This window comes from Sander vitreus, chromosome 1 (genome assembly GCF_031162955.1).
Source record: "Sander vitreus isolate 19-12246 chromosome 1, sanVit1, whole genome shotgun sequence".
NCBI lineage: Eukaryota > Metazoa > Chordata > Actinopteri > Perciformes > Percidae > Sander > Sander vitreus.
Genome location: NC_135855.1, coordinates 18,532,899 through 18,545,031, shown reverse-complemented (window position 1 = coordinate 18,545,031; position 12,133 = coordinate 18,532,899). Strand labels below are relative to the sequence as shown.

Genomic DNA, 12,133 nt, shown 5'->3' with positions numbered 1-12,133 from the left:
GAAGAAGTTAACAGATACAAGGGTTTTTCTTCAATTTATTTTTTTTATAATGGAAATGTTTTTAAAAAAAACAACTTACAATTCACATGCCATCAGAAACATGACTTTTCATAACTGATGTAGACACGCAGAGATAGGGCTGCAACTATCTTTAATCAATCTACAGATTATTTTCTCAATTAACTGAATTTCTTTGCCTTAAAAATGTCAGCCTAACATGACACATTCAAATTGACTGTTTTGTCCCATGGCGGTCCAAAACCTAAAGATATTTAGGTTATCATATATTGTTGAAGAAGTCCCACACACTATCTATTACGCATTCAAATACTTTATTTCACAACGTTTCGGTCACACAGACCTTTACTACCTTGTGAAGCACCATATTTGGCCTGAATAAGTCAAACCTGCGATACATAAGGTTCAAGAATAGTTCATTAGAATCAAACCAGTTATGTCTCAGTGTTGAAGTAAAAACAATTAGTTGATTAATTAATTGACAGGTCATCTTTTCAGTTATTTCTTTTAAGAACAAATGCCAAACGTTTGGTGGTTTCAGCTTCTCAAATGTGCAGATTTAATGCTTTTATTTTTCATATATGATTACCTTGAATACAAAAGTGCTTTTGCACACTTCTTTTTTGGGGCAGGTGCGTCGGAAAAGGTAAAGGTTACCGCACACTGTCCTTTACGCATGCAAATACTTTATTTCACAACGTTCCGGTCACACAGACCGTCCTCAGGTAGCCTGGTTGACACCAGACCCTTCTCAGTTGTAACTGAGTCCTTCAACCAATCAGACCAACGATCTGGGTGACGTAGCAGCGACTAATACATCCATTGCATCAACGGGTTGCTGCACTTCGGTGGCAGTCATGTTGAATGCAAACAAAAAGCTGCTCGCTGTCGCTGCGCTATCGTCATCAAGTAAAGCCCGCCTCAATGGTTATGATTGGTGCCTCGATTTGGAAAAATTGCAAATGGGCTTGAATGGGCTCTTGGGCAGACTGACTGGTCAGTCTGGAAAACCCTGACGAACTTCCGGCAAATTTGAGATTTGTTTACATTCAACATGACAGCTACCGAAGCACAGCAACCCGTTGATGCCTTGGATGTATTAGTCGCTGCTACGTCACCCGGATCGTTGGTCTGATTGGTTGAAGGACTATCCAATGCTCCCAGAGGCATTTTAATGGCGTCCGTTGGTGACGCCCCTTTTGGACCACTCTCAGTTACTACTGAGAAGGGTCTGGTGTCAACCAGGCTACCTGAGGAAGGTCTATGTGACCGGAACGTTGTGAAATAAAGCATTTGCATGCGTAATGGACAGTGTGTGGGACTTCTTCACAAGTGTTACTGGTAACCTTTACCTTTTCCGACGCACCTGCCCCAAAAAAGAAGTGTGCAAAAGCGCTTTTGTATTCAAGGTTATCATATATGAAATATAAACGCATTAAATCTGCACATTTGAGAAGCTGAAACCACCAAACATTTGGCATTTGTTCTTAAAAGAAATAACTGAAAAGATGACCTGTCAATTAATTAGTCTACTAATTGTTAACACTGAGACATAACTGGTTTGATTCTAATGAACTATTCTTGAACCTTATGTAGCGTAGGTTTGACTTATTCAGGCCAAATATGGTGCTTCACAAGGTAGTAAATATGGTATCAGACCAGGATGGCATGGAGTAAAAAAGGAAATAAGTGAAAGTGTAAGTTCAAGCAACAACTAAACTAAAACTCTTGCTGTATTGCCCTTCTTACCATCTGTAGTGCTCGCTGGTTGCGAGCGTCATAAAGCCTTTATAACAGATGACGAGATAATGGGCCCTGAAGCACACACAGGTAAAAGCTCCTCCTCTCTACATAGCAGCATCTGACCCTCCGGTGGACAGAGAAATGTGTTTGTTTGGCATCTTTAAAAACGATATTTTACAGGTTAATCATACAGTAACTACAGTTCGGGTGAAAACATGAAAAAAATGCAACTGAAATTCAGCATTTTGTTTATGCTGGAGATGAAGAGAGGCTGTCTCTTCCCACGCCTTCCTGCTACTACAGTTCCAAACGGACAATCTTTAATTACATTTTACAAATTAATATATGAAACCATCAAAGGAAACCTGTGATGCAGGTTGAATTTTCTTAAAGCTGAGCTATTTTACCGTGAAAATAATTTAAATAGCTTTACTAATTATTATTATTATTATAGCTTAAAAATGCACTGTGCCATTGTATTATTTGGAGAGAAAAATAAACAACAAATGCAAAACTTAAAGCAACACTATGTAACTTTTCCCGCTTCAGTCCCCCTACAGGTTGGAAGCAGAATTGTTCATCACATTACATTATGCAAGTTTGCCAGATCGGGTAGCGGATCTGTAGTTTGAATGAACTGGACAATGTAATGTAATGGACAATTCCGCTTCCAACCTGTAGGGGGACCGAAGCGGGGAATAGTTACATAGTGTTGCTTTAATGGTGGCAGATACTCGCCCTTTGACTTCCCAAAGAGTAATGTTAATAACTTTAAACAGAGACTCTGACTCAGGAGTCCCTGGGCCTGTAGGGGCCATTGAGTAATACATCCATATCTTTTCTGTCTCTCACTCTCTACACGTTGCCATGAAGATCTTCATCTCTTCGTCTTCAGCCAGCATACTTGTGTGGAAAGCCTTTTTAAATTTCTCCATGAAAGTCAGATCAGCCTCGTACCTCACCTTGTTGGCCCAGATCAAAGTCGTTCCTGGTTTGCAGAAATGCTTCATGGTGACCAGGAGCTCGTCCAGGAAGTCGTGATGGTAGACCACATCAGCTGCCAGCACGTAGTCGTATCGGTAGACGGATGTAGGGTAGGAGCGCTCCAGGTCGTCGCTCCAGGACAGAGTTGCCACTTGGGGTGCGTATCTGCAGTGGCCCCTGGTGTTGCTGTTAAGGTTGGCTCTCAGGTTGCTCAGGGCCTCTGGAAGGTCTGTGGCTGTCACCCAGGCACCTGAGGACAGTAGGAAGTTCATTGTTTCAGATACTCCAAGCCCCCAGTCCATCTGAACTCATAGTACTTCACCTGAACCCCCTAATACACACTGGGAAGAACTACTGTATATTAATTACCTAAAGCCCACATGCAAACATACTGACCTATTGACATCACTTTTTTTTTTTTACCTCAATGTGTGAGCCACCCAGATGTGTTCTCTTCTGTGTTTCTTCTTTTTAACTGCTCATTACTCCCCCACATCTTTGTTTCTTGTTCTTTGATTGACTTCTACTCTGTACCTGTGCAAATGGCAAAAAAACTTCTTACCGAGGAGCGCTGCTACAACAGACAGGAGGCCAGTTCCTGCCCCGATCTCCAGGACCGCCTTGTCCATAAGACTCAACTGTTCGCGATGGGTGTCCAGGTAGTGACAGAGAGCCAGAGCCTTAAGGGGAAATCAAGATGACTGAGTTACAGGGGCGGTATAAGTGTTTTTCCAAGATCAGTTCTGGGTCGGGGCTCCTGAAGCATCACTGGAGCAGGTTAAGTATGGGCCAGAGGGTCAGGGCAACAAAGATGAGATACAAGATCTTTGTATGTGAATAAGAAGCAGTGGTTATTATGTCGTCTAGGGGCCTCAGAGTTTAGGCAGCAGCATCTCAATATATGACATCCCCATAATCCAAAACTGACACTAACACTTTGGCATGTGATTGCATCAGTAAACAGAGCCATCCTATAAAAAATAGTATTAACACAGGTACTGTCTGTCATATTGTGGTGAATGAGGTTGCAAAAAAGGTGCTACTCACTGCTGGCCATATCATGCCTGCATAGGAGTCAAGACCCCACCTGATGATGATCTCCTGGCCCACGTAATTATACACCTCTTTATCTGCTTTGTAGAAGAAACGCGGAGCCCAGGCTGGTCTTTGTATCTTCTGGATGGCTGACTCATCTGAATGATACAAAAGTCAGATGCTCAGTTCTCTGTGGTCTCTGCTCAGTGTGAGTTTGGAAATGTTTCACTTCCTGCTTGCATAGTTCATCTGACCTTTTTTTTCCTCTTTATCTTCTTCACCCCCATCTTTCTCCTCCTCTTCCTTCTCCTCCTCCTCGCCTTCCTTTTCTTCCTCCTCCTTGCCTTCCTCTCCACTTCTCATATAACTGGTTCCCTCCACACAGTATGTGGACAAAGTATCCATATCAAGTCCTGTATGCTGTTGGACTTGGAAAGACAGATAGCAGATATATGCATTAGAGATTGATAGAGCTTCAGTTAAACCTTTTTTTTTAATGTAATGTTTCTTTTTTTAAATTCCTTTTTCTCTTAACTTACAGTAGTTATCTTGTGTCTTTCATGTCTTTGTTACCAAAGTGAGAACAGACTAGGGGATATACAAGATTATTTGCAAGATTTTGTGTTCATATATTTTGATATTTTACATACTAATTAGCTACTGTGTTTATATAATTAGTTTACTTTTAAGTGCAGTCCTACAGTTTACCCAGCTAAATAGGCAAAACAAGTCCTCTAATGTGACCAGGAACAGAGCACAATATTACATGGGAGACATGTTACACAAACCCTAACATCCTACGTCCAAAGTCTTGTTAAAAATAGTTCTCTCTGCAAGTGCTTCCCACACAGCTTGTGTGAATAAAGTGAAAACTTCACGCTCAAACACCCTACCTGTGACATTTGGCCTACCTGCTGCTGCTTTATTTCCCAGTGAAGGACCTCAGGAGCAATGCATCTGGAGACCTCTGACTTTGAGGTTATAGTCTCAGCATCCTGTTGGTTACACCCATCATCATCACAAGGGCATGAGGGTATTTTTAGAGCCGTGCTCACTAGGAGAAATGAACACAAGCAAGATACAAGATCAGAGCGCATGTACACACAAACACACACACACACACACACACACGCACACGCTCACACACACAAACAAAGATGAGTCGGTGAGGGAGCCAAAAGGAGAGAGGGAATGACGGGAATGTCATGATACCAACAGCCATGAATCTTTGCTTCCAGTGTCGCTTAAGGACTTCTCTGCTGGTGCTTTCCAGAAGCCTCCTCGGTCTGTAACCTCATACTGGATATCATTTGAAAAGATAATGTGCTAAAACCTACGGACACATATTGCGCGTTACACTGGTAACGCAGCCCCAGACCAAAACAGCATATGTGTTTGGCTTGAGAGCATCTTGGCAGAAAACCATGAATGTGTGTGTGTGTGTGTGTGTGTGTGTGTGTGTGTGTGTTGGCACCAAACCATTTAAAGCCTCATTAACTTATTTGAATTTCTGTTAAGTTGATGTCACGTCTTCTGAAACACTGTTATCAGACAGTAAAGATAAATGAAGATGAAAGCCAGGTCTTATCAGAATCAGTTTTAATGGCCAAGTAAGTGTAAACACATACAAGGAATTTGACTCCAGCTTTTTTGTTGCTCTCACAGTATAAATTATACAGAAATAGACATATGGCTTAAAACAAGGACAACATAGTTGAACAAACATTTGACTACTATGTACAGATATGTTTGTACATAAAAAGTGTATATATACACATACATAAGCATACACAAACGTAGATACACACACACAAACAACTCTGTGCAAAGGTCTACGTAAATAACTTGCTAGCTTGCTTGTTTTACCTGCAACAACCTCAACTGCTTTACCAGAGATGGGAGGCAACAGGATCAAGCTGGCATGCAACACCCATGTATTACCATTACATTCAGCCTTGGCCATGAAGTATCACCTCCCAGTTTCAGATATCGTCGTTCTAAATCCACTCACATCCCAAAACTTGAAATCCATCCCGAACCTCAGGAAGGGTTGATGTGGAGCAGCCTTATTTAGATAAAAGATACAAGTTTTTAAGCTTGATGCCAGGCAGCATTTCAGCTCTGTCTCTCGATGAAAGGTTGTATTTTACCAAGAGACTGTTGAAAGAGTGCTAAAGTTAACTGATACCTCTTTAGGGCCGCAGTCTTCAACAGTTGAGTATTCGTTTGGCTTGACAATGATACACAGTGCAACCAGCTTAGATAGCCTCTCTTGTTCCTCTTTAATCCAGCTTGTGTTCCTGCAGTCAAGCACACATCCATCACACGGGCAAAAACACAAGGAATGGCAGGACAGAAAATGTTAGGAGGATCTGGAATCATGACTTAGATATCAGATTTAATAGGTCATATTAATAGCAGGTGACTTGAACTTACTCGTTCCAAGATAATCAAGCTAACTGGTGAGTTTCCAAAACATGCAACGTTTGTGTGTGACTCATCTTACTGAAGCAGCACATACTGCCCAATATGGATGACCTCTCTTTCTTTATTTGACCTCTTTCAAGTGTTTAGGTGGTGAAATATTACCCAAAGTAAAGATAAATGTTGCAAATAATTCTTAAATTTGTTGGATTTATATAGCATTTGATTAATGGAAGATGTTTGTAAATTGATTTTTAAATGGGCAGCTGCAGTGTGATTATTATGTTTATACAAAGGTGAGCCTGATTATGACTGTAGGTCTTTGTATGATGGAAAGGGAAGACCTCGTACTATTTTCATTTTTGTTTTTTTTATGCCACATCATGCAGTGGTGATGAACATTAAAGTCTGAAAATAATAAATACAATATTTTCTTTTGCATTTTTAGCAATAACATTGTTGTGCTTTTATATATGTTACTGTCCCAACTATAAAATGTAATTGCCTCTGATTGGCTTACCCTGATATTCTTACCCTAACCTTAACCAATCTCACTCCTCATGCGTAAACCTAACCAACGCATCAACCAATCAGAGGCGGGTCATGCCTTTGCCCGTCCTTTTGGACCATTCATTCTAGCATCAAACATCAAGTCACACATCAGACCTGTAATAACCAATTTCTCTGCCACTTGGGGGCAGTGGGAACCAGCTGTGAACACAACACTGCCATTACATCTTTTAGGTTGCTATGGTAACAAACAGTTGCTTATTTACACATCCAGCAGTTACAGAGCAACATTATCATTCATTTGGAGTTGAGTTTGTGGCCACCTGATGAATGTGAGTCCAATATTCACTCTCCTTTTAGCTCTGTTTTTGGTCCCTACCAACTCTTTGAGGAAATATCTGGAGCTTTAGCTGCTAAATGCTCCACTAGGTTCACCAGCAAGTCTCTAACTGGGTCTGTCTGCTGTTTGGTGCTGAGCAGGTAGTGTACAGTAATTTGCTTTTAGAGCTTTTTAACTGAAAATTACGCTATGAAAGTGGTGAAAGTGAATCAAAACAGTAGTTGCATCAGGACATCCCAGACTTCACTTGTCAGGTTCAGCTCTACATTGTCTGACCTGCTAAACAATCACCAGCCTCAGTTGTACGTTAAAGCTCAGCTCAGCTTTGCTTGCTGCTGCCTGTTAACATTATCAGGTTAACGCTCCAGTCATTCATGGCCCCCAGAGCGTTCATCTTAAGAGAACCATCAGTGACTTGATCCAACAGTATAGGCAATCCATTCAATAGTTGATATACTGAAATAAATAGTATGCTTCTCCTGTCCTTGTTAAAACTGGCAATGATAATAAAACCTGATCATAATGTGCATGTGAAGTCAAACAGCAACAGACCTCCTAAATAAGATCCACTAGCTCATCAGAAATCCACTTGAAAAATCCAGAGCCACATTTGCCCACATCATCAGAGCTGTGAGCTGACTGGAACAAAACAACATTGTCAGCCAAGATCTGAAGTGTAAGTCTGTGCTGCATCACTTTGATCCTGCAGAGGGGCTTCTTGACCAACATGACCTAAAACAAAACAGCATTTGGAGCATTGATGTCATGATTAGGGTGAAAAATCCAAAATGCCCACTTACTGAACATGAAAAAGCCTCAGGTGTATCAAAACATATAGAGTTGCCAGTTTATCAAAGTTTACTAAAATGATCAGATCAACAATAAATAAGACTGTTCAGCTTTTGTTGACGTGTCAGATTGAATTCATTGGTCATTTTGGAGGTTGTGGTGTTGTTAATTAGTATTGCATTATATTTAAATGTTTCTAGTAGATAAATACACCAGTTAATACAGTAAATAATATAATATAATAATAATATAAGATATTCTGTCATATGAAACTGTCTAAAAGAGACATTTAGACATTTGCACAAGAGATCCATGAAAACACTTGACATTACAGAATAAATGAAACTTTCCCATTCAGTAACACAATTTATACATTTCACCTAATTCTGCAGTCACAGAAACACTCACACACAATGAATATGCATTGTGTTAACAGTTCAGGCAGCAGCCTGTCTCTGGTCTCTAGTCCTCTTGTCCTTCCTCCAGGCTCTGTACAGTTTGATACTCAGACTGGGGAGGTCGTACAGCTCCTCCACGTGGAAGCGTTGCCGAAAGCGGTCAACGAAGCTGTTCTCTGGGTCCAGACGAAAGCGCATGGCCCACAGGATCTGCGTGTTTTCCTGGCACAGGTAGTCAAATGTGTCCATCAGCTCCTCCAGGTAAGGATGTGAGTACACCACATCAGCTGCCAGGATGTAGTCAAAACAATGTGTGGCACGGGGGAAACGCTGCTCCACCTCCGGACCCCAGATGAGTTCTGTGACCTAGAAACAGAGATGATTTAGGGTTGATTCATTTTTCACATTATTTACAAGGTAAAGCCTACTTTTGCATACTCTTAAGGTGTTTTGTATCATCTTTGGTGTTAGCTGCACTCAAGATTTCATGAAGTGACACAGTAGATTTTATATTTGGTCCATGACCCAAATATACACAGCGAAAAACAACCAAACACAATGCAACATATATTGCTGATGGTTGTCTTGTCAGCAACATGCAGCAAAGGGCCACAGGTCGGAATCAAACCAGCGGCCGCTGCAGCAAGGACTGAGCCTCTGTACACAGGGCGCACGCTCAACCACGTGAGCTACCCAGGCACCCCATAGCTAAATATATTTTGTATGTTATCAACTCGACAGTATGAAATTACTACAGAGAGAGAATAGAAATCCTACCAGAGGGATGTACTTGCATCGGTCCCTGGTGTTGCGCATTACATTGTACTGGAGGTTCCCCAAAACATCTGGCAGGTCAGTGGAGGTCACCTTAGCACCTGGAGAGAGACAGTGCAGCTAAGTGTTAAAAGAAATGAGATACAAACAGGAACTGAGACAGCAAAGAGACTTGTGAGAGCTAATCACTGGATTGTTTTGTTTCCGTACCCAACAGGCTGGATACAATGGAGACGAGCCCAGTTCCAGCACCCAGTTCAATCACATTTTTGTCCGTCAGGTTGTGTTTGTCTCGGTTGGTCTCTAAGAAATGACACAACACCATCGCCTGTTGGGTGACACAAGTTGATAGTTCACTGACAGGGCAAAAAAAAAAAAAAGAGGACAGTACAGCAGCTAAATATTTGGGATAATGTATGTTTGGGCATACCGAGGGCCAGAGTACAGCTCCATAGAGGTCTGTGGACTCTTTGATACGGATTTCCAGATCAGAAAAGACATATCCCTCCCAGGCCTCCGGGCCCATGACGGAGGGGTGGAAACAGCGAGCCATTATGGCTTTGGCTAGCTCCTCATCCACAGCAGCACCTGCTTTTGCATCCACGGGAGAGACAGGTAAAAAGAAAGCTTACAAAGTGAGGGCAATTTTGCCGACATTTTGAAAAAGGTCATTAGAATAAACAGTACTCAACATTGCTACTGAGGCAAAGTAACCAAAACACGTTACAATACAGATCAGTAGCCTCAAGCAAATACTAGTTTTGTAAAAGACATAATGGCGGGTGCCCATAGTTGGTAGAGCAGGTGCCCATATATAGAGGTTAACTTGTTGACCCAGCAGCCACAGGTTCAATTCCAACCTGTGCCTCCTTGCTGCATGTCATTCCCCCCTCGCTCTCCCCTTTCAAGTCTTCAGCTGTCCTGTCAAATAAAGGCCTAAAATGTCCAAAAAAAAAGATCATAATGGTGTCATTTATGTGTTGATATTGGCAGAGGTGTCAAGTCTATGTCAATTTTTGAGTTCAAAGTGAACTGTTTGCAGTCTCTTCCCATCTGTTAATGACCATCTGTTGTGAGCACTGTTCCTTGTTCCCACTGCTGTTTTAATAATTCATTTTGAGGTGTTCGATGCTTCAACAACTCAAGCAGCAACAACAGTAAGTCAATTTAAATTGAAACACATTGCTAATTAGTTGTTCCGCTTAATATGGTGCACCTGCCTTGGTACTTGTGATTTACAGGAGTTGCTGACTGAATTGCTGGTGCATCAACATTGTGTGACATTGCAAATGAAAAGACAAAAGGAGCAGTGTGTAAGATTTAGTGGCATCTAGTGGTGAGGTTCAGATTGCAACCAGCTGAATACCCCTTCCCTCACCCTCCCTTTTCAAGTGTGTAGAAAAACCTATGGTGGCCTTCAGGTTGCATAAACAATGAAAAAGGACCTCTCTAGAGCCACTGTTTGGTTATCCGTTCTGGGTTACTGTAGCAACATGGCGGTGCAACATGGCGGTGCAACGTGGTGGGCTTTGTGAAAGATGAAAAGTTCATTCTAAGCTAATGAAAACACAACAATTCAACAATCACCTGAAACTAATTCAGGTGACTAAACGCTAATGAAGACATAATTATGAATATGTCAATCAATCAATCAATAAAGTGATTTTTTTTGTCACATGAAATCGTATGAGGTACAATTCCAGTGAAATGTAATCCCATCAGCTCCTTCAACTTGTGCATGATTCATCATAAAGGAGGGTTTTTCTTGGCTCACAATGGGCCTTTTGGGGGGGGGGGGGGGGCACATTAAGTACATTAACCTCCTCCACTGTAGAGGAGTGGAAGCAGAAATCTCATAGATGGGTATTTCAGAACTTAGCCAAATAAAAGCCAAACCATCTGAATGGCAAGATACCACGAGTAAGAAAGTAATTTGGGTAAAAAATTATAAGAAAATCTCTGTTAGACAGAAAACCATCAACAACATGATAAGACTGCAGGGCTGCTGTGCAGGATTGGTCGGTGTTTCGTGTTTATTTTGTCCATCACTGCACATCACCTAAATGTGACACTAAAATATTCCAGCCCTCAATCAAGCAGATGAGTAATCCTGTTGTTTTTCTTTCGTATCACATTACAGGTAACATTTGATTCTCTGATCTATGAATAAATCCCATTTAGTCTCATAATGCCCCTCTGTTCCTGCTGTGTTTGTTTGTAACATCATGCCAGTGTGTCAGACTCCAGCTATGTGTCAGTGCCAACGGTTACTAACAGCACCTGACAAACATCTTCAGTTATGTAACACTGGTTTAAAGAAAAGGTCAGGGGAGCCCACAGAGTGACAATGCAAAGGTTGGCGAGTGCTTATGAGATCCATTTATAGCTGTTGTGTGTATACATACAGTATCTTGGTTATATTTGTCATTAACAAGCAGAGATGCAATTGTTGCATGGAATACATATTTCAACACAAGCCAAACAGCTAACAAGCTCTGACATTAAATCCTCAGCTGGTTTATTGGATTTAAATTAAACGATGCATGCATTCTATCTCTGAAATGTTTAAGACACAAGTGTTTCATAAAGGAAAAGGCTTTCTTAAAAATTGTGACCTTGTTTCAAAAAAAGCAAAACCTGTGCCATACAGCCAATAAAGCCACTGAAATGAGAAAGAATCCTTAGTTTTTGTTGTTGTTGTGTATTACTCCAAATTCTCACCTTCTTCCTTGGTCTTGGAGTCCTCCTTCATGATCCTTTGCTGTTGAGTCTCCATGTTTGAAGGAGTCCAAGCAATAACGCCCCAAACAGAAAATCTATAGCAGCCAACTGCCGTTCTTGATTTGTGGTCCCTGATGAAGTCCTTTGGGTCACTGTGGATCCAGATCTCAAGCAGGCTGTTGGCTGGCACCCTTTCCCAACTTCTTGCCCAACTACTTCTACTCCACCCAACATTTCTAGCTCTCTCTGGGCATGCTTAAAACCCTTCTCTGATGCAATATACCTGAGGGACAGCGACAGCTGCTCTGTCCAACTGCTGAACTGGAGCTGGGGAGTGAAAAGGAGGGGTAATGTTTTAAATAAAGACCCCCAAACAATTTAACTAACAAGTTAAAAT

The 12,133-nt window shown here is 41.4% G+C and overlaps 2 protein-coding genes across 2 annotated transcripts; both read right to left on the bottom strand.

Moving 5' to 3' along the window:
* Window positions 1–1,618: 1,618 nt before the first annotated feature.
* Window positions 1,619–4,771, bottom strand: mettl21ca (methyltransferase 21C, AARS1 lysine a). Its single transcript, XM_078257159.1, has 5 exons — window positions 4,692–4,771; window positions 4,035–4,208; window positions 3,793–3,938; window positions 3,308–3,425; window positions 1,619–2,995 (listed from the first exon to the last, which is right to left on the bottom strand). Exons 2-5 carry the CDS (start codon window positions 4,183–4,185, stop codon window positions 2,610–2,612), a joined length of 801 nt encoding a protein of 266 aa, XP_078113285.1. The 5' UTR covers window positions 4,186–4,208; window positions 4,692–4,771; the 3' UTR covers window positions 1,619–2,609.
* A 2,166-nt stretch (window positions 4,772–6,937) lies between these two features.
* Window positions 6,938–12,065, bottom strand: mettl21e (methyltransferase like 21e). The gene is made up of 5 exons (XM_078246616.1): window positions 11,737–12,065; window positions 9,446–9,606; window positions 9,226–9,343; window positions 9,019–9,116; window positions 6,938–8,607 (listed from the first exon to the last, which is right to left on the bottom strand). Exons 1-5 carry the CDS (start codon window positions 11,789–11,791, stop codon window positions 8,281–8,283), a joined length of 759 nt encoding a protein of 252 aa, XP_078102742.1. The 5' UTR covers window positions 11,792–12,065; the 3' UTR covers window positions 6,938–8,280.
* Between the last annotated feature and the right edge of the window lie 68 nt (window positions 12,066–12,133).